This window comes from Rhinolophus sinicus, linkage group LG06 (assembly GCF_036562045.2).
Source record: "Rhinolophus sinicus isolate RSC01 linkage group LG06, ASM3656204v1, whole genome shotgun sequence".
NCBI classification, from domain to species: Eukaryota; Metazoa; Chordata; class Mammalia; order Chiroptera; family Rhinolophidae; genus Rhinolophus; species Rhinolophus sinicus.
The window spans coordinates 98,507,920-98,535,599 of record NC_133756.1 but is presented as its reverse complement, the minus strand read 5'-3'; the positions used below and the strand labels follow the sequence as shown (position 1 = coordinate 98,535,599).

The window sequence follows — 27,680 nt, the reverse complement described above, 5'->3', positions numbered from 1 at the left end:
TGATTTGTCTTGGTGTGGACCTCCTTGGGTTTATCTTGTTTGGGACTCTCTCCACTTCCTGAGCTTATAAATCTATTTCCTTCACAAGGTTAGGGAAGTTTTCCATCATTATTTCTTCAAATCGGTTTTTAATTCTTTGCTCTTGTGTTCCAGGTGTCCATTGTGGGGGTTGTGTGTGCACTCCTGTTGTAGTTGAGCATTGGTTGCTCTTTGCATGTCAATACAAGGGATTTATCCTTGGGTTGATTGGTTGTGAGGACTGGACATGACTACAGTGGAGGAACTGTTGCGTAGGTGCTGACTATATAAAGCAGGATCTGCTTTAGTAGGACTCTGGTGCCTGCCTAGTCTTTCCTTTGTGTGTGTCATTTTCCAATTTTAGTATATGTGCTGCCGAAGCGAGCACGAGTGTGTGTCATTTTCATACATGGTCGGGTGGTTTCTGGCTCTGCCCAAAGCCAGCCACTTGGCATGCCATGCCTGGAGCCTCCAGGGAGTAGCCCTGCTCTGGGACAAGTTCAGCTGCAGCCTGCACTCTGTCCTGGGCCATCTAGCATTAGCCACAAAGCAATTTGCAGATGACCGCCACCCTCACTGGGCTTGGAGGTGCCTCAAGAGGCCAAGCCACAAACTGAGGCCAGCTACTGCTAGTGCCCATTTGGGGCTGCTCAGCCCAAGATATAGAACATGCTGAGGCCAGATGCTGCTTGTTTAGGGTTTTGTGAACCTTTTTGAGTTTCTAGAAAAGTCTGCAGCATGAGCCAAGACAGGCTGTTTATATGGAAAAGTCACTGGACGTGGCTCTGCTAGGTCCACAAATTGAGTGTAGTGGAATCTTCAGGAATTACCAGGGCAGGGTGAACGAACAGTGTTAGTCAAGTTGATGGAAACTCAGATATGGCAGCTGCCTGCATCTACAGGCTGGGAGGGCTTAACAAAGAAACAATGGATTTCATCAGCACCATTGTCCAAGAGAAAGCTGCTTTTCCAACCCCCTCCATGAAGCCAGACAACTCAGTTCCTCCCCGTATGTCCCTAGAGCCCCCTGAGCCACGGTCTCAGTGCTGGAGCTCAGAGCAAGTGAGCCCATCATCAAATAAATCCATGTGTGGGCCCTTTAAGATGAATACCTGGGACAATCCTACTGTGTTTCACAGCCAAATGCTGTGGGGACTTCTCTTCCCAGCACTGGAAACATGGGCTGAGGAGCCGAGTGTGGGGCTGAGACCCTCCATTCACTGGGAGCTACTTCTGCTGCCAAGATATCCCTCCCGATTTTTACCACCACAAGTGGGAGTCGGACCAACCCATTCTATATGTCCACCTCTCTTACCAGTTTCGAGGTAGTGTTTTCTCTATGTCCTGAGTTGTAGGACTTTGGTTTAGCTAGACTTCAGATAATTCTCAGTGATGGTTTTTCTATAGTTTAATTGTAATTTTGATGTAGTCATGAGAGGAGGCAAGCACATCATGTACCTACTCTGCCATCTTGACTGGAAAATCTAGAAAGTAGTTTTTACCAGAAAAGAAAAATGACCAAGAAATGATTCAATATAACATTATGGCATACAATAGACCTTTCTAATTAAGGAGTTCTAATTGCTAGTAAGCTGAAGGAGGAGGGAAAAAAAATGTTTTACAATTTGCAATTCTATTTTCTTTTAGAGAAGAAAAATATGCTAGTATGTATAAGGGTCAAAATTATGTAGATATACAAGTATATAATTTGTCTCCACTAACTTTGAACAGACCCAGTAGAAAAACAAATAAGGTATGCATCAGACCTATAATTAAGTTTTTAATACATAAGTCATGGCCTCATTCCATATGGCTTAAATTCCTAAAGACTTTCTCTCCAACCTTTACCAAATTGTGGAGGTAACTAGATCATATGCAGATGTGATTTAAATTACTATTTACTTCATTTTAATATGGTTTATTTTATTATAATGCAATTGTAATGTTGGGGCAATAAGAAAGGGTGTCTAAATGACACAATCTTTACTGAAATCTTAACATAACTTAGTTAAACGCTCTCTGTGCTCTTGGCTCATCTCATTTCCATGGTCAAAAGAACAAAAGGACAAAAAAAAGTCCATAACTCTGCCTGTTTTATCTGCTAGGTCTCTCTCCCAGTTACTACAGTCTGTCTTTATATATCTCCTGATATGGAAATTTTGTACAGTTTCCCCTCATATAACTTGATTTCGGTTCTCCTAATATCAGTTCTCCTAAATATCCTTCTCTCTGAAATTTTCCTTTAATGGATACTGTCCACTCATCAAATTCTACTGCTTTTTATAAGCATATAAAAAGCTGTTTTTTAATAATGTATAGTCATAAAATCATAAGGCTGTGGAGGCCATTTCAAAATGGATTTTCAAAAATTGTTTTGGGTAATAAGAGTCCGTAGCCAAATAGAAGTGACTACTTTAAAAGACAGAATTTTTTTTTTTTGATATATAAATTCTGGTACAGCTCTAGGAATATCTCTTTTATTCATTGTATAGCTCATGAGCAAATTATCATTTTTTTACTAACCCATTTGTAATGAGAAATTATAGAAAATCAGTCATTCTTTTAGCTTTTAAGTCTCTTTTCTATTCAACAATACTTATTCAGTACTGACCACATACAAGGCACCGTGGTAGTCCCTGTGGGGGGTTAATTCAACTTTTTACATTATTGCAGCAGATGAGAACTCTATCATTTATGCAGATTCCACTAAGGACTCCTGTGAGAAAATGCATTTGATAACTATCACTAGGAAATGTAGTTATTAAAATTTTCATTCAACTACCTCTTGGCCATATTAAATTTTCCCTCAATAGAGATAGAATATTATTCAATTCTGTCATGTGTACTTTTTCATCTTTTATTTCTAAAAAAAAAAAAAACAAAAAAAAAAACTATTCCTTTAGCTGTGTAGCTGTGGGGAATATTTTTATTAAGGTAGCTCAATTTCAGATTTTATCAGCAGAGATCTTTGAATAGTATATATTAAATCACTTTTTTGACTAAAAATTTCAATTAGAAATCCCCAACATCTAGTGGTTTATTTTTTTCTAAATCTTTTCTTTAACATTATGATATAAAATCTAACCTTCCCTGAATAGAACTAATTAACCCAAGAATCTCTATTGTTCTAAAGCAACAAAAATAATTGTAAGAAATAGATCCACATTACTTTGAAGAATTAGTAGATGTATATCACATTAACATTAATTTCAAGTTGTTGTGGTACTATTAGGTTTAATAACAATAATAAAAATAATCACAATAAAATTTTTAGACTTCCTTTTTGTACCAATGTATTTGACAGTTCACACATATTATCTAAATCTTCAGAACAGCCAGTGTGAAGTAGTTAATATTATCCTGATTTAACAGAGGACTAGAGAAATTCAGCAATTTACCCCATCAGGCAGGTAATGAATGACAGAATTGGGATTTGAACTTGAGGAAAATAGTTTTGAGGAGTAGGAAATTAAATATTTTGAAATATTTTACATGCAATAATGTTTATTACAGAATGCAGCACAATGAATAAAGAAACTGTCAATAAAGTATTGTATAATTTACTGTAGAAATAATGGGCAATGGGGTAATCATCACTTACCTCATTTGTTCCCAAAAACTGTACAAGATTTCTTGCATATTTTATGAAATTCTTACAATTTTACTTCATGTATTTTAGAAGATATATTTTCAATGTTGGAAATATTATATATATATATATATATATATATATATATATAATATATTATATATATATATATAATTTTTACATTATATATATGTTTATGTTATATATATATACATATTTTTATATTATATATATATATAATTTTATCTCTTAAATCTATTGTCTTCTACCCATACGGTCCTACCATGACAGTTCCTCAACTGCAAGGTAACGTTTCCTTACTTGAGGTGAGAAACTGAGTAAACTCTGAGCTGGGGTTTAAAATATTTTTCCTTCACCCATGAAAATTTGTAAGCACATATTAGAAACATTGAGTAAAAAATGGCGCCAAACTCCTACTTTTATAATATCACCAAAAAAGCTGGTAGCTTCTATATAATTACACTTTATTGAATCAGAAGAATAATTAGCAAAGCTAAATATAGCTGAGAGTTTAATTTTGTTTATAACATGGTAAATACCTTTATTTAGGAAAATGTATTTAATAAAATAACTAAAGGAAAATGAATTGACCAAATATGTGTCAAAGTTTGCAAAATATCAAAGATTAAATATAAAGATATTTCTAGTGAAAATCTTAAACTTGGTTCAGCTGTTTTACTAAGCAATAGTGTGATATTTGGGAATAGAGCAGCTTATCTGAAAAAACGTTTGTTAAACTATTTTACTATTTTTGAAAATATACCAAACTCTAAAATTATACCTAACATATCAATTCTCCCAATTTTATGGGTTAATCCAAACATTAATATGATATTAAGACAACTATTTCCCCCAGTTTTATTGAGAAATAATTGGTATACATCACTGTATAGGTGTAAAGTGTACAGCATGATTTACATATATTATGAAATTATTACTACAATAGATTCAGGTACCCTCTGTCTTCTCATATAGATACAATAAAAAGAAAAGAAAGAAAAAAGGACAAAAATATTTTCTCCTCTTCATATTTACTCTTAATATTTACTCCCTTAACAACTTTTCTATATATCATACAGCAGCATTAATTATAGTCATCATGTTGAACATTAGATCCCTAGGAGACACTTTTTAAGGTACTAAAAAATCTTAGTAGAGCATACACTTTGATATTATGATAGATTTAATTTTTACTTATAATCTTAAAACTACACACAAAGATTTTTCAAGAAAATAAATGTCTTTACATCAACCCCACAATGTTAATTAATATAGCTAAATCTCTTAATATGGGAGGACTAAACTAAGTTTAAAGAATATAATAAAAATTTCATTTATGTAGTAAATTTGTTTGATTCTATATTTGAATTGTAATTTCATAAACAAAGCTAAAATAGTTTATGAATCTTTAGTTCTATAAATAACAGTGATTAGTTATATATAAATAGAACATCCCCCAAATTAAATTTTTATAACATATCCAGTGCTTCATAATCAACACATAACAGCATTAGGGAAATACTAAGTACAAAGGTTGACTAGGAAACATGGCCTGATTCATTGAACAAATGTAGGTAATTCATTATTGATTGATTAAAATTTGAGTGAAGGAAGAATGAAAGAAAAGATATGAATTTTGACAAATACATAAGAAGGGCCTTGTCTTTCAGAAGATAAGTTTGCTTTGCTATGAAGATTTTAAGATTGCAGTATTTTGGGCATGCATATACCATGATCAGATTTCCATGTTAGAAATATTACTTCAATGAAATTGTGGAGCATAGACTGAAAGGACCTAGGGAGAATTTAGAAGAGACAGTTAATGCGAGCAGTGCTTATGGATATGGAGAAGGTAGAATTTGAAAGTATGGAGATTGTGTTAAAGCTGTAAATATCTGTGGAACATCCAGGAGATTTCACCCAGGCAATTAAATATAAAGATGTTTATATCTAATTGGGCTATTTTTAAAGAAAGCCAAAACAGTCGAGCCCATGTCTATGAATTCCTTATTTGTACAGAGGAAAACAAATCAAAACTATTGTTTGCCGTCATGAAAGCAAACCAAATTGTTAATTGAATGAATTTTCACTTTTTAGCTAGTTGATTTGGCAGCTGGTAGACATGGCCTTACAATCACTGCTCATTATGGTATTGGAACTACAGCCACCTACTCTCCACAGAAGCAGTGTGATTTCATAAACCATGGTAACTGAAGAATGAACATTTTCAATATGATATAATTAAACATTATGGGAAAGAATGGATTAGGGTTCTCTGTGACATTTGGCTAAACATGCTAGCTAGCAAAAATACACAAATGAAGGTCACATTTGCAATTATTATAAAAGTGTCTACATTTTAATTAGGTAGCTGATAAATGTCATTGAAACTTAGCCACTGACCAACTATCATTTAAGAAAAGAAGAAGAAAAATGCCCCTTAAAAAGTCCAATTTTTTGCATTGTCATGAAATTAAAACTTGTAGCCACAATAAAGTGTATTCAGCACTAATGTGTTAAGTCGCCTTAGTGACAATCTCAAATAAAATTTTAAAAAGAAATATCTTGACAGCATGTAAAATGCCACTAATAATACAGACTTCCAAGCACTGTTTTGTAAAGTAGGTTTGCCTTTAATGTAGGACCATATGGATCCACACTAGTCTTGAAAGTCTCCTCTTATTTTAGACAGTGCAGTTTAAATAGTATTTTTTGGCCGGTGGGTTGGCTTAAATTCATTCCTTATTAATTTGAATTAAATATTTACTGATTTCTCCCTTTCATAGCAAATCTATCCTCTTAACCTCAGGCAATTTTGTACCTGACATAAAAATTTTTAAAAGTTGATACCACCTCTTATATATTCTAAAAATATTTTTAACTTTAAAATAGTATTCAAAAACTCTTTGTCCCTTTTCCCTGGGGAAAAGAAAATAAATAAATCATCTTAGGCTAATGTGAATTCCCTTTTAAGTTAGCATTTGAAAATGACACAGAGAGAAGTAAATACATGTATTGCTTTTAACATCAATTTGACTCATATTTGTAAATCTGGAGTCTTAAAAATCATGAATAAATTCAAAATGAAATTTAAAAGGCAAAATAAATATATAAGTAAAGAAAATCATAAAGAAAATGATCAATAAACTTACCTACATAAAAATGTAAATCTTCTTCCTATAGTATGCTAACATCAAACTAAAATTCACACTACGGTAAATGGAATTATTGATGGTCATAGTGTACATAGTGTTTTTAAGAATCAAGAAGAAGAAAACTCAGTAGAAAAAAAGGATAACTATTTTTTATATAACTCAATGAGAAAATATGAATATGTGAGAAATGAACTATATATGGCTGATAATCAAAATGCAAATCTAAACAATAATTGATATTATAATGTTAACAATGATTACTCATGATGCTAGCAGGAGTATAATTAGGTCAAAATTCCTAGAAAAGAAATTTTAGCAAGACCTATTTCATAGTTAAAAATTCCACTTCTATGATGCTCTTCTATGGAATATTAGTCATACAAAGATTTATGTATAAGGATATTCCTGCAGCATTATATGTGACAGATAAATTAATCTGATCACAGGGACATAATTAAAAAAATTATAACAAACACATCATTGGCATGTTATCAATAAAATGCTTTTGAAGAACATTTATGAAAGGATTCAATATTCACAATATAATATTAAATAAAAACTAGATGATTATATGTATAAACTAATCCCAGTTTCCTTAAAAACAAACCAAAATATCTGTTGGTATGTATGTCTATAAATCAAATGAAAAAATATCAGAGTTTGGTTTTTGCAAAAGGCACTACTGGATAGCAAAATCAGAGTTGGTTTTTATTCTACAGTGAGCATGTATTTCTTTTTTATTTTTTTATATTTATTTATTTATTAATTAAGATTTTATTGGGGAGGGGAACAGGACTTTATTGGGAAACTGTGTATACTTCCAGGACTTTTTCCAAGTCAAGTTGTTGTCCTTTCAATCTTAGTTGTGGAGGGCACAGCTCAGCTCCAGGTCCAGTTGCTGTTGTTAGTTGCAGGGGGTGCAGCCCACCATCCCTTGCGGGAGTCGAGGAATCGAACCAGCAACCTTGTGGTTGAGGGCTCTCAACCTGGCCCATGTGGGAATCGAACCACCAGCCTTTGGAGTTAGGAGCACGGAGCTCCAACTGCCTGAGCCACTCGACTGGCCCGTGTATTTCTCTTTTAATTAGAAGGTATTTCTCTTTTAATTAGAAGGTTTAAAATTTAAAGTCATGGGAAATGTAAGTTACCATTATGCCTTTTGAATCTGAACCCCATAATTTATTCCATAAGGGGAAAGATTAAGATAATGACCATTCTAAACCTGTAGGCAATACCAAAAAGATTAAATGGCAGCTGAGATAACCACTCTCACAAATTGAGGCAGGTACCAGATACCTATTTCTTTGAAATTTATTTCATGTGTAAGTAAGACTTTTGAGTTGGAAAGTAGTAGAGTTTGTGATCTGTAAGTATCAGGAAATAACAGTTTCAGACCAGAGTTGGGAGTTGCTCTCTGGAAACAGAGTTTGTTAAATATTGAGCAAGTGCCACAGATGAGGCAGCTGAGGAGGCGCTGACAGAGAGAGTGACACTGAATCAGCCTGCAACATTTTAGCCTGTTTGATGTCTTTATCATTATTGAACGAAATAACGACCAAATTAGCTATCAGTTTAGGCTATCAGTTATCAAATTAGTTACCAAATTAGCTATCAGGTTATCAGAATACCAAAACCATAGCAGATGAATGAATTTAAATGATTTCCAGGTATTTCTGCTTTGAAATGAGAATTCACCTAACTTTGCTAAAATGTCATTGAGAAATGATCTTTTGATGTCTTTGAAGAAATTGCTATTAGTTGCAGTTTCCAATTCATTCCAGTGTGTGCCTCGCTAGTATACAATTACTAGGGTCAAAGCTGTGGGACTGCTTTTGATGAAAAATTGCTTTATAATGAGGCCATTTGGGGACTCGAATAACTAATGCCCCTTGAAGGGATTTCTAAGCAACTTTTTCATGTGCTAAGTAGCAAAATAGAAGTCATATTCATATTTTTAAATGCTTATTTTCCATTTGTGAGATATGACCACAGCTCAATTCAGATTCCATCTCTAGCTCTAAGACCTTTCTCTATTGGTATCAAATGCTTCTTTCTAGATGTTCCTACATAGTTTGAACACTAATCCTATTAGGCACCTATTTTACTCTCCCTTTTAATACTATGGTTTGTGGCTTGGGCATCACAATGAGACTGTAATCACAGCAAAGACAGCAGCAAACAGCTAATGAAAATGAACATGGGGATTTCTTTAATGGTAAAATATAAGAACATTGATTTCCTCTGAGCAACTACATAAAGCAGGTGCTAATGCACCCACCCAAGTGGTAAGGTGTAGCTTCCTTAGATTCTACCAACTTTCTAACAGAGACACATATGTGCCCAAACTGTTCTGGCATAAAATTAACCCCTGGTCATTCACAAATGGTGAAAGCATTCACAAACTCTACAACATGGGGGAGCGAGAAAGTTTTATTAAAGTTAGGGCAGAGGGAAAATGCCCATGGCAGTGTCCAAAGATGACAGCTGCAGAGGGCAATGAGGAAAGAAACACCGGCAGGAGGAGGCTGTGGGGGGGGCCAAGTCTGATAGGGACAGCTACCAAGACACAGGGGTAAGAGAAATACTGTCAGGCTCCTTTGCCAGGGTAGAGTCTGGTAGACAGCTGCACCTGACTTCAGGTTAGCTTTTTCTTATATTGGTACGGGGGAGTCAGTCAGGCAGGTCTCAGGGCGACATCACTTCCTGGGGTCTGGTATGTTTGAAGATAATGTTACCTATGGACTCTGGACTCAGACTCGGCCATTGATACCCGGGACTATGTGTCACCAGCAAAAAACTGCAAGAAGTTGTAAATTGGATTCCAGTTTGCAGGCTCCTGAGGATTAAGAAATTGCTCTTTTCAGGTTAGGATTTGGTTAATTAAATGGATTCAGGAGGTATGGGTAGCCTTGAGAAAGGGAATAAAATCGAGTTCTTAAGTTAAGCAGTGGGGGGAGAAACAGAAGAAATAGCTGAATATCAGGATGGATCAAACTGTAAACAAACTAAGTCTAATTACAGGGAGCTAGATAGCAAGCTATGTGGTGAGTTAAACTGCAAACTAGCTAAGTCTAACTACGTTATTGATTCCCTGAGTTTCACCCTTACACAAACTAGTTCCCATGTGGAGTGAGGATTCCACACTTCCTGAGAGAAACCTTTATTGTCTTAATTGGGGAGTGTGGCATTCTGCACTCGTACTGTTATATGGCTTCAGCCTCTGCAAGTGTAAATATCACTTCTTACATGTCCCCTATTTGAAAAGAACTAAGCCCCATGAAGACCTTTTTTCTAAAACCATCACTTACTTTTTATATGAGTGGCTATTAGAATCATACTGAGTTTTGTTCAAATTCCATGATTATAAAGTGGTTTCCCTGAAGTTTATGTTATTCTGCCCTTGATTTATACAAACTCTTTGAAGGCAAAGATTTTATGTTTTATTGTTTTTTGTATTCCATGGTTACTTTTCAATTTGGGATACATAATGGTTGATCATTTTATGTATATTTAATAAATGTTAAATCCTGTGTTCATTAGTGTCTATGAAACCCACACATTTAAAGTTTATTCTTAGCTACCTAATATTTGATAAATATAGTGGTTCATCTTGAATTCCATTCATAGGTCCACAATGGGCTGAATGCATCCACATTTTATAGATTCTAGGGACAATACTGCACCATAGGAAACACTGGACATTATGAAACATACATGTTTATTTTTTTATATCACTGTATGTAAAGAAAGCATAACTTTCCTGTAGAATCTTTTCTAAAATTGAGGGGAAAGACATTGTGTTAAATTATTTCTTAATCACAACATTTATTGCTAAACAGTATCAGCTTTATTTGACTTATTATCAAATACTATCTGATCTATTTTAAATTAACAGAAACTGGGAAGATAAAAGCTAGTATAATCATTACAGAGTTAAAACTTCACTGAACCTTTAATTATCCAAAACAAGAGGGGATTCTTTAATCACTAAATTAATTTGGTTATATTTCACAACTAGCTCCTGCCCTTACTAATTTCCTCAGTGATTAGAAAACAATATTCATATTATGATGGAAATATCAATTTAATGCAATCACACTTTATGCTCTTAGTATTTAAAGAGATATCATCTAAATACTATAGATTTTTAAAACTCAATAATAGTAAAAAAATATATACAAAATAGAAGAACTGTGAGAATCTCTCTCTCTCTCTCTCTCTCTCTCTCTCTCTCTCTCTCAGCAATAAAAGCGTATGTAATACCCAGATTAAGGTGTAATAACTCCCATTATATATCTATGCATATAGCTGAGCATTAACTATTTGGAAAAGAACATATAGTACTCCAAATTGTAAATCATTATGACTTCAGAGGTAAACAGTATACCTGAAAAGGGATGGTAGAAATAACTTAGATCTGTGTTGTTTTTTGTTGTTTTCTACCCTGTGAGTATGTCTATTTTTCAATCTTATGCAAAGAACACTAGAAATGCAGTGCTGTTAAGAAGTTTTCTTATATTTTAGAAGTGCTACCATTTAAATGTCTGATTTTGGTGCTTAAAAAATGGTGACTTTTACCCTCTGCACATCCTTTCCTGCTCCCGCAGCTAAAACACTATAAAGTTTACACATAACACATTTCTTGAAGAAAGTGCTGAGTTGAGACATAGAGTACATCTGACTTGGGTTATTTCAAACTCTCCTCTGCCATAGATGCAGACAGCCAACTTGAAATGATGCACATTATTTATAAATTATTTACCATTTCTAAATATGCTTCACACGACTGGCTTTGCTGAGGTGTTACATCCATCCTTGCAAGCTTCATAAAACAGTAGCAGGCTAAAGTTGCACAGTTAACATTAATTCTCATCAAAGAGAGAACAGCCTTAGCAATTACCCTGAAAAAGGTCAGATATCAAATTTCTTTATGCTGACTTTGATGCCAAATTAGGTCACACTGCGGGTTTGGATATTGTATGACTTCTGCTCTTTCTGTACACTGTGTCATCAATATACGGTGCCTCATTTGCTCCCCTGACTTATGAGTCAGTGATTAACATTAATATTCTTCAGAGCATCACATATCAGTTGGTGCCAGAGCTTATATTTATTTTTATATAAGACCTTAAATAAATATTTAAAATCAAACTAGAACTATAGAGAATAACTGAATTTATACAAAGACCTGTCATTTCATGAGTTTTGATGTCGCTTATACTTCTTTGGCTGTAAAAATTAACTACGTCGTGTGGTAAATTGAAAGAAAAAAATCAGATACAGAATCCAGTAGTGATGTTCTAGTATTATGGTTACTATTTTAATAATTTTAAAGTTGCTTGTAAACTCATGTTTTTCACACTTAGGAACAAAGGTAAAAATCAGAAGTTTACTTGGTATCAGAAAATTCAGGAAATTTTAAATATGGTAAGGGATTAAATATTTTTAAATGTATCCATTATTATAATGACATTTTTATCTTTATTGATTCATAAACATTGCCATAAGAAATTCTAATTCTATTCTAATCCATTGTGTCATGAATATTATTTACATTTAATGGCAATGTTATATCTATAAAGCAAACTTTTAAGTAATAAAAAGGCAATGTTATTAGTTCCCAAACTGCAAGGGGTGGCAATGTCATTCTGACTTAATAGACTGCAATTTTATTAAATAATATAGTTCAGTGTTCCCAGGGTCATTTGATTAGGAAATATTTAATGAAGGCATTAATATTTACTCCTACCCAACCTCCAGCTGGAATTTCATGGTGTGAGAGCACCAGGTTAATTGAGTTTTATCACCAAATCTCTAGACCACTTTAGAAATAACTGTAATGCGTGTTCCCTAAGGTCTGATCTATGAGAAGTGGGAAAATAGAAGAAAAAATGATTAACGTATAACTAGATTCTGCTGACATCTTCAGCATAGATATTCATTAAAAGTTGGAGCAACTAATGAAGATTTCTCTGAAAAAGAGTTATGAGTCACTTTTCCTTCCAAACCCTGTGCAGGAATGTGGAGAAAAAATGGGGTGGTCTTGCTTTAGCCAACAGAAACACAAGAATATATAGTCATTGGATTTTTTTGTAGCTCAATAATTTCCATCGGTGGCCAAATTTTTTTTCTAATTCACTCATGGGAGTACACCTGTTAGAAAAATAAATATCTTAACAACTGCCCTTTCATTTTCCACTCTTTTAATTCCTCAGAGTAAAATAAGTATTAAAATTTGGTATTTATGTTTGTATTTTGTAACCCAGTCAATGTAGAAGGCATAAGCCCAGTATTCAATTATGTCCCAGTATTCAATTAGTACAAACTAGTAACTAAAGTGCAGATAATAAAAAGTAACTAAAAATAGTTACCATTTATTGAGTTCTTACTATAAACCAGACATAGTTTTAAGTGCTTTATGTGTATTGATTTGTTTGATCTCTATGACAACCTATTAAGGAAATAGTATTGTTATCCCCATTGTAAATGTAAAGAAACTGAGCCACAGAGCTATACATATATTGCTCAAAGTCACAGAGCTGCTATGAAATAGAATCCAGATTTAAATCCAGGCTACCTAACTTTGGAGCTGATATTGCAAAGAGGTTTACTGACAGAGCTGCTCTCATCCAAAATTCTCAATCAATAAAATGAGTGGCCAAAGTGTAAAGGATGTATGCAGCAGAGCCATGAGAAGAGTTTTGTTCCAAGGAACTGAATCATCATGGCAGCAAAATAAAAAAAAAGAAAACAAGTGTTGGCAAGTTTTCTCTCAATGCACTTCTTTTTACTTCCTTATATGTATCATAGTTATTAGTTTATGTTTTTAGAATAATTTTGTTTGTTTATGTAATGTTTCTCTACTAACACTTTACCAATTTGTAATCTTCTACCAATACTCCCAGATTGTAAATTTCCTGAAGACAGGAGCCATTTGTGACTTGTCACAACTGTATCCACATTTCCTAATCAGTTGTAAAAATTCCAAAGAGAGTTTTTTGAAAAAAGCTAATGAATGCTGAATAAGAAGGAGTGAATTTGGAAAGCAATGATGTTTGTGTTTGCTGAAAAAGACCAAGAGTTATGTGTGAAGGAATCCATTTAGAACCCATTAGTGTTGCTTCCCATTTTTTATTATTGAGCCTCTTTGAAATCCTGTGTGCAGAATTTGGACCCAGCGTGGCCTTCTTTTCTTACCTAGTAAATGACAGCCCTTGAAGCGTGACCTGAAACAGGTTCTGAATCCTGAAATAGATTTACCAAATGATCTATCTCAAAAGATGGTTTTCAGTGACAGAATCAGAATTTTTTAAGGGCTGACGCAGAACCCAAAAAGAGTTGTGAACTAAAAGTAGGAGTTAGAATGAGCAGAGGTAAATAGTGGAATATCAAAGATTGAGAGCTGGCTACAGGTAACTGAGACTAGAGTAAAGGTGGACTACGTCCCAGAGGGAGCTGACGTCCATGAATAGGATCATTTAAGGGATAGTTTAAATGGAAAAGATTTTTTTTCTAGAATATACCAACATTTGGAAGTTAAGGAGACAAAGAATAACAGGCAAAGGAAATAAGTATTAACCAGTGAAATAGAAATAAAAACATGAGATTGTAGTATCCTGGAATCACATGAAGAAATGTTTAAAGTAAAAAGGAATGGTAAACCCTGTTGAATACTCCTAATAGGTCTATTACAGTATAAATTGATCCTTAGATTTAGCAATCACCTAGTTATTGTTAACCGTGAAGAGAGTCATTATGGTAGAATTGTATAAGCAAGACTGCTTGGAATAGGCTCAAGGAAGAAAGGGAGAAGAGGAATTGAACACAGAGACCATCAACAGTTCTTTTCAAGAAGTCGTGCTGTGAAGGAAAATAAGTGAAAGGAATGGGGAGGTAAAGATAGCTATTTTTTTAAAGCTTAGATGTATTTTTTTATAGTTATGGGAATGATCTAACAGGGAGACAAAAATTGATGCTGATATAGATAAAGGGGATTTTCTAGAAAGATGTCCTTGAACAGTCAAGACGGGAAGTAATTGGATTCAATGCACACAGCTGGGAAGTTGGCCTTTAAGAGATGCACCGACAATATATTCACAGCATATCAGTGAAAGCAAGGCAGAATATATGAGTGTATATACAGGTGGTGGGAGCATGTAAGGGACCCTCTCTTTGAATGGCTTTTATTTTGTCAATGACATAGGAATGCCAAGAAGGTCTGGAGCTTGAGGACAGAGGATAAGATGTAACTTATTTTTCAGCAGGGTGGGATAGTAAATGGAGTAGGGAAATGTGATAGTATTACCAGGAAGCTTGAAAATCTCACTTGTGGTGAATATCATGAACTGAGACCGTTAAGGATGATTTTGTGCTCTTCTCCAGATGCATTCAGGAACAGAGTATGTCGATAGTTGGATTTAAACTAGACAGGGAGTTTTGTCTGTGAAAACAATAAAAGGTAAGGATAGTATGTTTGAAAGTACATTGAAGGGAGTAAGCAAATTAATGACCACAAACCCTAAACTGGATAGGGAGGGAATTGAGAAAATGAGAGAGGTGCAGGACAAGTAAAGAGTATTAATACCAGTAGCGTATAAGTCATGAAGGGGGTTGAGATCCTAGAGAGAAAGAGGTGAAGTAATAAGATGAGATGGACAGAAATGCAAACGCTTGAATTTAAAATTAGGACGAGAGTGCTGTGTTTTTCATCCTCAACAGAGGCCTGCATGTGTAAATTTAGTCTCTCAAAGTTGGGGGTTCAACAGCATCCTATAACTGAAATACCATTTTCCCATTTATTTACGCTAATATATCCATTGTCCAGAGCTGAGGCTCTCCCAGAACTAGGATTGAGGTGTAGGAAAAGTAGAGATGTCAGAAAAAGGGCTTGAGCAGCTAGGAGGCCACCAGATAGAAGAGTTAAAAATGGAAGAGAGAGAGAGAGAGAGAGAGAGATTGTACTGGACCAGGAACTGATGGAGGCTGTAGGCTGAGGTCAGAGTCCATAGGTCTAATGCAATGTAATTGACAATTTAAGGGTTCCAGACTTGTTTCAGAGCTTGGAAAGTCCTTTTCCCCTCCTGGCTCTGACCCCACTTTCACATCCACCGTTCACTGAATGTGGAGCACTCAGCCAGCTTTGATACTGCTGGGCAGCCACTGTCTGCAGGGCTGGCCTCTCTGTAACCACTGTGGACACTGTCAGCTGCTCTCTTGTCTGCATGGATTGACTCTCTTTCCTTCCCTTTAGTGGTATCCCATTTTCATACATTTCCTCTTTCCTTTCCACTTTCCACTACATTTGCTTTTCTCTTACATGTTGGTGGTCCTCAGGTTCTATTTTCAACACTCTATGCCTCATTTTCTGTATTTCCTTAGCAAACTCATCAATTCTAATAGAGTTAATAACCACCTATTTGATTACTATTTAATAATCTCTCATGAGCCTGCATCTCCCTTATGTTTACAGAATCTTATAAGCAACATGGATGCCCTAGAACCAGCTCACGCTCTCCACCTTCCCAAAGCTGAATTAATGAGCTTTCACCTCAAGCACTTGCCTTTACCTGCCTTCTTATCTGTCTTCTAGTAGCACAGATCATTCTCAGTTTCTCACTTGCCCTTTCTTGCATCTAATCTAATCAATTAGTAGTCTTGCTAATTTTATTCCAATATAGATGACCATCTCCTTATTCCTGACTAACCTGTGCTTTTATTACAGCTTTAGGCTCTTGAGTAGTCATTGTTTTCCTTTGTCTTGTTCCAAATGGCACTGCAGCCAGAGTGATCTTTCTAAAACATATTGCTCTCCTTTCAAAGTCATAGTATTTTAACACGATGTATTAGGAATTTCATCATTGGTCTCTTGCTTACTTACACAGCCTTATCTCTCCTCTCACCTCCCTCCACTAGATCATTTTCCACAAGATCATTAGTTTCTTGAAGGTTAGTGCAGTATCTTGTTCACCTTTGTATCCTTAGCATGTAGCGCCTACTAAGTTCTGATAAGACGGTTGTGGAAGATATAAACAAATTCATGCATTGTCAGATTTCTAGTAACAGCTTTGGGGTTCACTTTAATTGATGCAAAAGGAATCTCCACTGCAATAGAGGCAACTGATTACATAACAAATGAAACTGTGCTGTGGCGCACAGAGCCAAACCAGCATTTGGCTCATCTCTGTCTATATAGAGTGGCATAAGTCAATGACTGTACCACTTGGACAGTATGTGTATGTATTTTGTATATCACAATGATGATCCTGGCTTTTTGAATGTCCTTATAGTCCTTCTAGTTTTTCACTGATTATCCTTATCTGGCTTTAAGAACTATAAACCACATTCTCATACTCCATTTGAATTTTTTACCCTAACATGGGACAGTTTTTCTTTTTGTATATGAGCAGGGTAGGCAGCTGAAAACAAGGTTGTGCTGAGAAATGAATAGGTTCAGAGACTACAACTACAAACTACCTTAAAGGAAAATTCATTCTCTCTTCATTACATTATACCTCTAGGTGCCAAAACTTGCATTTAATTCCAGGTTTTAAAGGAGATTTTACGTCTATCCATAATCTGTTCTCATACACTTTACCCAGGAGATGTTAGCTATTTTCAGTTAAAATTGATCCACAGTCACCAAACTTGTGGTTGAATTCGAAGACATGAATCTCGTAACAGCTCCTAATAGGCTTAGACGAAACATATTATGCTCATTTTAAATGTGGAGAACATCTAAAAATACACTTTTCGAATTTCAGAAAAATATTTATAATTTCACAGAACAGAATTAATTTCATGCTTAACACCTAAAGTGTTATTTTTAAATCACAGAAATGCTCTTATATTCCATAATATCAGTATGATTCTAAATAATTATGAGAAAGCTTACTTACAAAGATAAATTATTTTCTACCTAAAATTAAGTTCAAATGTCAGATGCCTTGAACAAAAATATCTGATTCTTGAAATTATTTTCAAGATTCAATTGATATTAGACCTAGAAAAAAATTCCAATTCCAAATTTTTCTTGAGAATTCATCATAGTTTGTATTTCTTAAACATTTGATCTATATGCTAACATGACTTTAATTTGTAGACATAAAGGAGGGTTAGTACAATCTACTTTGGGTACATATGTTTTATAATGAAAAATCTTGGGAATTCAAGCAAAATGTGGCATTACATTTCTCAGTAATCGATAAAAGAATTTCATAATAGTATCCCCACTTGTACTATTAGATTATATAAGAAAATCTACAAAACGAATTCATCTAAAAAATGTTACATTCCATAGTGATTTGACTACTTTTAAAGAACATCAGTCACAATTTACAGTCTAGTCAAACTACATATGTTACATTAGATGCATTTCTACTACATGATAAATTTTAGATGACAAAGATCAACTCTACCAGGGGTGCCAAAAACATGTATACACATGACTTGCATTCATCTTTTGTTATCGGTATATGTTGAGTATTACAATTTTAATACAGTTTTTTCCTTTCTTCAAATGTGCATATATTATTTTGGCACCCTCTGTATACTTATAAAATGTAATTAAAAATGTTGTTTTTTTTTTCTTTTTCCCATTTTTAAATCATAAAAAAGGAACCAAACTGTTTTAATATTAAGGCAAACAAAAAAGTTAATTCCCAAGTATTCCTGACAAAGAAAATAAAAATAACCTTTGAAATTTTCCTTCCTTCCTTCCTTCCTTCTTTTTTTCTTTCATTTTTCCTTCTTTCTTCCGCTTTTCCCTTCCTTTCCTTTCCTTTCCTTTCCTTTCCTTTCCTTTCCTTTCCTTTCTTTTCCTTTCCTTTCTACTTTCATCTTTTTTCTTTCTGTCTGTCTTGCAGAACATCAACTTTATAACAAGACTGAATTTCTAGAAAATATTTTTAAATATAAAAGTAACATTTTGTTGTTTGTCCACTTTCACTGTAATTTGCATTTGGTTGCAGATCCGGGGGAGGTTTTCAACATGTCTTCAGAAAAAATAATTTTCATAGGAAAAAAATAAAACAGTCTCCTCAGAATATACGTTTTATATTTGTGTAAATATTTTATTGCATATTTCAAAGTTTCCTCATATTCATATTTGTAGAATGATTCAAGGTACAAATATTAGGTTCATGTAAAAGTAGTTGCAGTTTAAAAGGTTAAAAACAAATGCAAAAATGACAATTACTTTTGCACCGACCTAATAACATCTCCCATTAAATTTTAATGATGGCATCAAAAATATTAGATGACTACTATGTCTTACATGTTGTAATATAATTCAAGAGAAAAATTAAATATAGCCTCTGTATATTCTTCCTTTAGCTTTTCCTTATCTGGGTAGCTCTTTATCTCTCTCTCCTTCAACTTTAAGTGATAGCCTTGCTGGGTGGAGTGGCCATGATTGTAGGTGCTTGCTTTTCATCACTTTGAATATTTCATGCTAATCCCTTCTGGTCTGCAAAGTTTCTGTTGAGAATTCAGATGACAGTCTTATAGGAGATCCCTTGTAGATAGCTAACTGCCTTTCTCTTGCTGCTTTTAAGAGTTTCCCTTTGTCTTTAGCCTTTGGCATTTGAATTGTGATGTTTTTTCCTATGGGCCTCTTTAGGTTCATCTTTGCTTCCTGGGCTTGTATGTGTATTTCTTTTGTTAGGTTATGGAGGTTTTCAATCCTTATTTCTTCAAATAGGTTCTCAAACCCTTGTTCTCTCTCTTCTCCTTCTGGTACCCCTATGATGTAAACATTGGCATGCTTAATGTTGTCCCTGAGGTTCCTTAAACTATCCTCATTTTTTGGATTCTTTTTCTTTTTGCTGTTCTGATTGAATGTTTTCAGCTACCTTTTCTTCTAATTTACTGATTTAATCCTCGGCTACATCTTATCTGCTGTTGATTCCTTATAATGTATCCTTCATTTCAGTTATTGTATTCTTCACTTCTGATGGGTTCTTTCTTATGGTTCCTATGTCATTTTTTATGCTTGCTATCTTTTTGTTAAAGGCCTCACTAAATTCCTTAAGAATCCTTATAACCAATGCTTTGAACTCTTTATCTGGTAAATTGCTTGCTTCCATTTCATTTAGTTCTTTTTCTGGATTTTCTCCTGTTCTTTCATTTCAGAATTTTGGACATTTTTTGTTTTGTTTTGTTTTGTTTTTTCCTCATTTTGACTGCCTCTCTGTTTGTTTCCATATATTAGTTTGATCTCCTATGTCTCCCAGTCTTGCCAAGTGGCCTTATGCAGTAGGTGTCCTTTGGGGCCCAGTGGCACAGTCTCCCTGGTCATTTGAGCCAGATGCTCCAGCAGTGTCCCTTGTGTGGGTTGTGTGTGCCCTGTTGTAGCTGAGTCTTGATTGCTGTTGGCATGTCAGTGGGTGGAATTATCCAGGACCACAGCACATGAGCTGTTGTGTGGGGACTGACCCCACAGAACAGGATTTACCCCAGTGAGATCTGGTGCCTACCAAGACTTCTCTTTAGTGTGCCACTTTGGGAGCTAATTGGGTGGTATTATTTTGTAGTTTGAAGCTAGCCACTGGGTGTTCTGGTTCTGGGGCCTTTGGCAAGGGACTACTGAGCAGGCTAATGTCAGCCACTGCCTGTGACTAGCCTACGGCTACCTGATAGGATGAATTTCATCCATATGTGCCAAAGTGATCCATGGTTGATCACTGTATGTGCTGGATCTAGAGGTGAATGGGAGAGGTCACGCTCTAATCCAAGGCCAGCTGTCTCCAGTACCAGGCCTGTGACAGTTCTGCAAAAATCCCAGGGCACCCTGAGGTCTGCCACCATATATTGCCTGTCCATAAGGTTCAGCCAATGAAAGAGCCTCAGGTGGTATGGGAGTTGGATGGGGCCGGGTCTCAGTGAGTCACCAGGGTAGAGAGAGCAGAACTCACCACGCCAATGAAAATTCAGATTTGGCTGTGTAGGAAGTGGTGTTAAATAGGTTAATGCAGATTCAGATTTGACCCCAGTTCTGAGCCTGGGTCCACTCTGCAAATGTCTTAGAACACATCAAGGCAAACCGCCACCTATCTGGGGCCCACATACATCAAAGAGTTGTCAAAAAAAGACTGGAGCAAGGGCTCACACTTACTGTCTGCCAACTGCAGAAAGCATCTGTGGTGTTGTACAAATTGGGTGAGGCAGAGTCCCAAGGAGTCACCAGGGTAGAGTGAGCAGAGCTCACCAGGCCAATGAAAATTCAGATTTTGCTGTATCGGAAGAGGGCTTGACACAGAAAAGATGGTTCCTGCCTACCAGCTGTATGGGAGCAGTGCTCAACACAGGGACAAAGGCAGCTTTCCCTTTAGCTTTTGCCCTGAAGCCAAACAACTGAATCTCTCCCTGTATGTCTCTGGCACCTCATGAGCCACAGTTCCTCTACCTAGAGCCCAAGGTGAGTGCCTGGATGTGAGAGTCTGAGCACAGGCCCTTTAAGAGGACACCTGGGTTTCTAGCTGCCTTCTGTTTCACCCAGATGGATGGAATCTCCACTGACTTTCACAGCCAGGTGTGGGGGCTCATCCCTGGGATTGGTGTTTTGGGCTGAGGAGCCCATTGTGGGACTGGGACCCATTACTCTTCAGGGGAGACATCTGCAGCTGAGATATACCTCCCAATTCTTGACTACTACATGCAGGTGTAAAGCCAGCCCATTTCACATTTCTGCCCCTCCTACCAGTCTTGATGTGTCTTTTTCTTTATTTCTTTAATGATAGGACTTCTGTTCAGTTAGTCTTCAGATGGTTCTCCTTGTTAATTGTTCTATAATTTAGCTGTAATTTTAATTTTGTCAGAGGAGAAGGCAAGCACTGTGTTTACTTACACCACCCTCTTGACTGGAACTAGAATTCACTTTTATTATTGCTTTTCTTTTACAGAATATTCTGGAGCTCTTCCTGGTCTCCCTACTTCATATGCTGCTTTGCTAAGAATTAAGAAGAGTTCATCTTCATCCCTCTTTGGTTCAAAGGCCAGACCACGATACAGCAGTCCTTCATTAGGAACATTGAGTGTTTCTTCACCGAACTGGCGAGGAGCGGCTCAACATTATTACTCCCCCATCAATCTGTATCATTCTTCAGATGCCTTCAAACAAGACGGTAAGTGTCAGAGGAAAATTATGCCTGCTGGAGTTAAACAGGCAAGGAAGACTTTATTCAAGAGTATTGCAATAGGGGTCAAGACTCACAGTAATGGAGAAGTTAAACTTAACTTCTCTGTAAAAGACAATGTGTGAGTTTTAAGATCTGGGGAAATGGAAAACATTGAGAAAGAGTTTGGCCAATGTGATTAGGTCATCTGTGTTTACTAATTGGTGTTTCTCAAAGTTTGGTTGTTATTTTCCTGTAGAGACTGAAAGGGAGTCCTCTTTTTCTTGATTACATTTGAAAGAATGGCTCCCATTCTTTGAGAAGTCCTTGAGAAAAACATTCCTGGGCAAGAGACTGGAAGACGATTTGCATGTCACAGGAGCAGAGCAGGAATTTATAATTGCAAGATTTATGAAGTAAATGCTTTAAGAAAAGGGAGATTAGGAACCCATAGTTAGTTAGAAGCTTGTCTAAAGTAGTAAAGCTGAGGAAAATGTGAAGGTGGTCTTAATCAAAAGTTAGTCTTCTGTTTCAGTTTCCAAGAAATTTTTTATGTATTTAATTATACCTGATACCAATCCTGATTTAGGATTAAGACTAAATAAATTCATAGAGTGAAAGACAAATATAAAACTCCTGAAGGACAATTTGATAATGAATATTAAAAGCCTCAAAATAGTTATATCCTTCAACCCTATAATGATGTCAGTTAAATGAAGGACCACTATGCAGCTATTACCATTATGGTTTAAACAACATTTTCTAAATGTTCTCTAAATTTATCAGTTTGGGATATATCAACAAAACAAGGGTAATTAACAGTCAGACAAGCACTAGCACCTAATTATTACCAGGTTCTATGCCAGGATGTCTTGTATAGCTTATATCAATAATACTCTCAATAAACATGTATGTGAGGTGGATATTCTTACTGTCTCCAGTGAAAATGGAAACTGAAGGCAGATAACTATCTTTGAAAAATCTCAGAAAATTTGAAATCTAATTGGCTTTAATAAATGATTCACGAGTAGGCAAACATCCCATTTTGCAAGTAGAAGAACTCTTGGAGGGGTTGTGGAAAAGAAAAGAAAGGATTAGTTTTAGGCTAGGTCATTTTCTTTAGGGACGAAGGAGATGGTTTTATCTAGCAGTATTGAACAGTATCTCACTAGTATTGAACAGGAAACTCCAGACTGATTGGTTTAAAATTTCACTCCTGGGGGAGGCTGAAACTGCATTGGATTAGTTATTAAATTTTGGTTTGGTGACGTGGCTTAGCAAAGTGACTCCATTTGGCCGGTTGTTTTTTTCTTTTTTAAACAATTCCCACCTTTTGATTAAACTGTTCATCTCAAGGATGTGATCAAAATTTAAGACATTAGCACTACTCTCAGTTATTGCCCAGCTTTTACTGATTCTGTGTGATAGTCACAGGTTGTGATGTTTTTATTTAATCCCTATGATACTTACTCACAGGTCATGGCTTCCTGTTCATAATCCTTAATTTGGTCTTTTATTCATTCCCTTTTTGATGTTCCGTTCTTAGGGATCTTATTTGCTTGGCAATTAGTGGCTGTAAGCATGCATTTAAAGCTTTGGAGAAGGAGATTATTATGATAACTTTAAGAAGGATAATTCTCAATGTTTGGGGTGTATTTCAGAGTCATGGTCCCCAAGACCCAAACCAATCAAAGAAAGACCGCACTAAAGGCATCAGCCTTTTAAGCCAAATGGCTTGCTCATTAATCTTATGTAACTGAGTTTCAACTTCACCACAAGTGTTGATCTAGAAACAGCAGGTGATGTTCACTACAGCATAGATACCTCCTTGCTCAAATAAAAGATAATCCAGAGCTATTCAATGTCTCCAAGAGTTAAAGAAAGATTATTATTATTTACTGCTAACCAGGGAAGGAGGGCCCTGCCAAAGTTAGCAAACCCTGATTCATGAAAAGACTCTTCATATGTCCTTTCTAGAACAGTTAGGGGAACACTCTAAGAAGCATTGCCCAGCTATTCACCAGCAATCTAGGCATTCATAGGCCCAAGGAGAAAGATAACTATGACAGACAAGTATAAATCCCATCAGGCACAATTGCCCATTCAACCCAGTGGTCAGTTAGGTTTTCTCATAGCCTGAAATAAAAAACTTCTAAATTCCATGGGTTACCCCCTTAGCAATGGCCTAGAAGATATAGATGATGGCATTATCTTTTCAGGCTGTGGGGACAGAGCCAGGAGTGCAGTTTCCAGGCTCTTGATCTCACATGGAAAGGTGCAGGCTCAGGTAGTAAATGGCCATCAACTGTGATTGGATGGCCATCAGCTGTGCTAGTTGGCCATCAGCTGTAACCAGTGAGCCATTGGCCACTAATATAACTGCCATGGCTATGTTAGCAGAAAATGGGGGCTAGCAAGAAGATGGTGGCTGGCAAGCGCAGATTGCAGTTAGCAAGTGGGGTTGGTTAGTTGGCAGAGAAGCAGATGGCAGGTTGTGGATAGTGTGGCTTCTGCTTCCTGTGTCTCCAACCCAGCTGCCAGCAAGACTATAGCAGTATGACTCCCCTATCTATGGCTCCGTGTGTGTTCCTTTTTGGCCTCACCATGTCCTGCGTTCTTATGTGGGGAGCGAGAGCCGATACCCCGCCTGACACCCTGCATGTCACAGGCCAATGCCAGAATAAAAGAAAGAAAGAAAACAAGAAGGGCTTTCACGTTCAGCGAAAGAAGGAAGTCTTGATCCTACATCTTGGTTGGAGGCAGTCTACATCAATGTCAATTACTTCTCCTCCTAGTCAATTTGATTTGAAGGTCTCCAGTGTTTATAGAGAATCAGATGTCAGGCACAGCCTTCTTTTGAACTATGAGATGTGTATCCAAGTCTCAATGTCTTCTAGTATCACAACTATGTCAGTGGTCATGAGTACTTGCTAAGATCCCTCCCAGTAGGGCTTGAGGGCTGTTCTCTGATGATGCTTCCAGAATACACATTCACCAGGCTATAGACTGTAACCAACAGTACCCCTTGAGTGGGGGTCTGGAAAATCTTCCTTACTCTGATAATAATAGGCTTGAGTATAAGACATTAAAGACTTAGTAGCTGGTCATACTAGTATGAGACAACAAGGGATCAGTGGAAGATTATATAACAACAGATATTTTTCTACCAGTGATTACCTCATGTGGAGGTAAAACACATTTTCTGTTTCTTTGCCATTATGGGACTATCAGCCTTGCAGCGGGAGAAGGTTTCAACCCATCTGGAAAAGATACATACTACAATAAGAACATATTGATAACCCATATTAAGTGGCAGTGGAATGAAGTCCAGCTACAGGTGCTCAAAGGGTTCAGAGGAAGGAGGTTCGAGCAAAGCCTCTGAGGACATTTCTCTTAAATGCATTTTTCTTAAATGGTGGCTAAAAGAATGCAACCTCCCCTCCACCGACCCATCCCCTGACCCCCATCCACAAAGAAATAGTTTGCCAGGGAACTTGGAAAAACCAACTGGCTATCTTGGGTTTCTCATAGCCCTGACTGTTTGTTTAATATACAGCCATTGTTTACCCATCTTAATTTCTCTAATTCAGGAGCAGACTGTTGCCAGGTTACAAGGACATCAGGATGTCAAAAGTCTGGCCATGAGGGGTCATTTTTTGCAGCAACAGAATGAATTTCATCCATATGTGCCAAAACCTTTATAGATTTTGTTGTTTCTACCTTTGCATGAAACTAGGGCATTTCTCTAATACTCGGGTTTGGTCCTCAGTGTGAGCCTCAGTCTTGCTGACAGCGTCTTAAGCTAGGGTATAGCAGACTTTCAGGGACTTTACAGAATTTTTGAAACTCTTTTAACATATACAGATACAACATAAAGAAAGCTTAATATTATTTCTTATTTGACCATGCTTCCCATGGAATTTAACATATCAAATAAGCCTAATTAGTTCAACGTCACCCTTTTTATAATTAGAAAGACAAATCCTTTGATATTTTCCCAGATCCCTCTGAAAAATGTCAAAGTTAGTTTGGGGTCAAAAAATACTTTATTTAGAATTTGATTCTTGAGATGTTTTTCAAAAATATCAAAAGATTCTAAAACACTTGGCTTAATAAGATCACAGGTTATTATGAAGCAATACTTAATTATTTGACCAAAGTGACATTAAAAGATTTCAAAGACAAATACAGAAGGTTAGCTATTACTATTGAGAAGATTCAGTTTTCTTAAGTAATCAAAGACCTGATTAAGCCAACATAAAGCAAAAAATTATTTTGATAAAACATAGAATCTTTCTTTTCTTAACAGATTGCTTGAAAAGAAAAAAACTTTCAGCAGATGAAAGAAAATTCAGTTTTGGTTTTACATAAGTATACTGTAGAGAAGGGATCCACTTTCCTCTACCCTCAAGGTTCTTCTCACTGGTCTAATAATCAAATAGACATGAGACAGATTAGCAAGAGAAAAATAACCAAATTTAATACATACATATGTGTGGGAACCCTGCATACATGAGAGAGTCAGAGACCCCACATGCATACGAGTTTCAGAGACAGAAAGGGCGATCTAGGAAAGGAAGGCATTTTGAGCTAGGGAGGAGGTAATACACGTGGGGGCTTCAAATGGTCATTGAAGGATGATAAGAGCAAATGTTTAAGTTTACCTGCCACATAGATGAGTCATAAAGACATTATTGCTGATAATCTCTTAAAATGCGCAAGGCCCCCAATTCAAATTCTTCTAGGTAGTTAAAGGGAAGGGCAGTAGTTTCTCTTGAGCCTGAAGATCAAATTGCCTTTACATCAAAATAATCTACATGCTACTGGGGCTCATCTTGGGGTGGCTCATTCCGAACCCTCACAACACCATTGATATTGAAGTTTAATTTTTAAAACACTTAGATTTCAATATTTAGCCAGCTTAATTACACAAGGTAACATTCTCTCTTTATCTTTCTCTCTCTTCCACTTTTTGTATACATTTAGTTTGTTCTTCATAGCCAGAAGTTCTAGTTTAGATAAAATTATTCTCATTTTCTTTAATAAAAATGCGTTTTCATGCCATTTCTGTCTTGGCGTAGAATTAACCCCTGGTCATTCTCAGAATGTAAAAGAATTTACGAGACTCCACAAGAGTATCCAGAGAAAAGATTTATGGGAAGTCAAAAGGGGAGAGAGAGAGTTCTGTTTGAAACTGGCAGAAGTCTTGCCAGGGCAGTCTGAGAGAGAGAGAGCTGTGGAGACAGAGGGGTAAGAGAGATACTGGCAGGAGTTTAGCCAGGGCAGAGTCTGATGGAGGACAGCTGTGCCGATGAGAAGGCGTGCTGCAGGATGTAGGGTGCTTGTCTGCTTGCAGGGGTGGTGCCATTACAATTGTGTTCTCCTGAGAACTGTCCTGTTCCCATCTATGATGGATGTTAGCTTGCAGGGGTGTGCTATTGCGACTGGGAACTGTTCTGTTCCCACCTATGATGGATGTAAGGTGCTTGTCAGCCTGCAGGTGCTGTGCTGGCCAGGGGAGTCAGAGCCAAGCAGTTCATATTGAGCTCATTTCTGTTAGCTCACAAGTTCGCTCCTGTTAACTCTTTGCCTGTCCCATCCTACCAGATTACAAGCTCACTCCTGTTAACTCTACTTGTCTCATCAATTTCTTCACCAAAAACTCATCCTATGGTCCTTGCACAGTCTCCCTCCTTATTATTTCAGTTAGTGCCAATTACATATATTAGAATTTTTAACCTTTAAAAACCTCAATTATGGTAAAAGCTAAGAAGTAAACATTTATGA

At 36.2% G+C, this 27,680-nt stretch overlaps 1 protein-coding gene across 2 annotated transcripts in view; it reads left to right on the top strand.

The window, feature by feature from the left end:
* The window catches only part of CNTN5 (contactin 5), a 1,268,958-nt gene that overhangs the window by 744,058 nt on the left and 497,220 nt on the right, over positions 1-27,680 (top strand). For both annotated transcript variants that reach the window (XM_019741696.2, XM_074335568.1), the window contains one exon: positions 21,681-21,902. In XM_019741696.2, the coding sequence (XP_019597255.2) occupies positions 21,681-21,902 (222 nt within the window). The remainder of the gene's footprint in view (positions 1-21,680; positions 21,903-27,680) is intronic.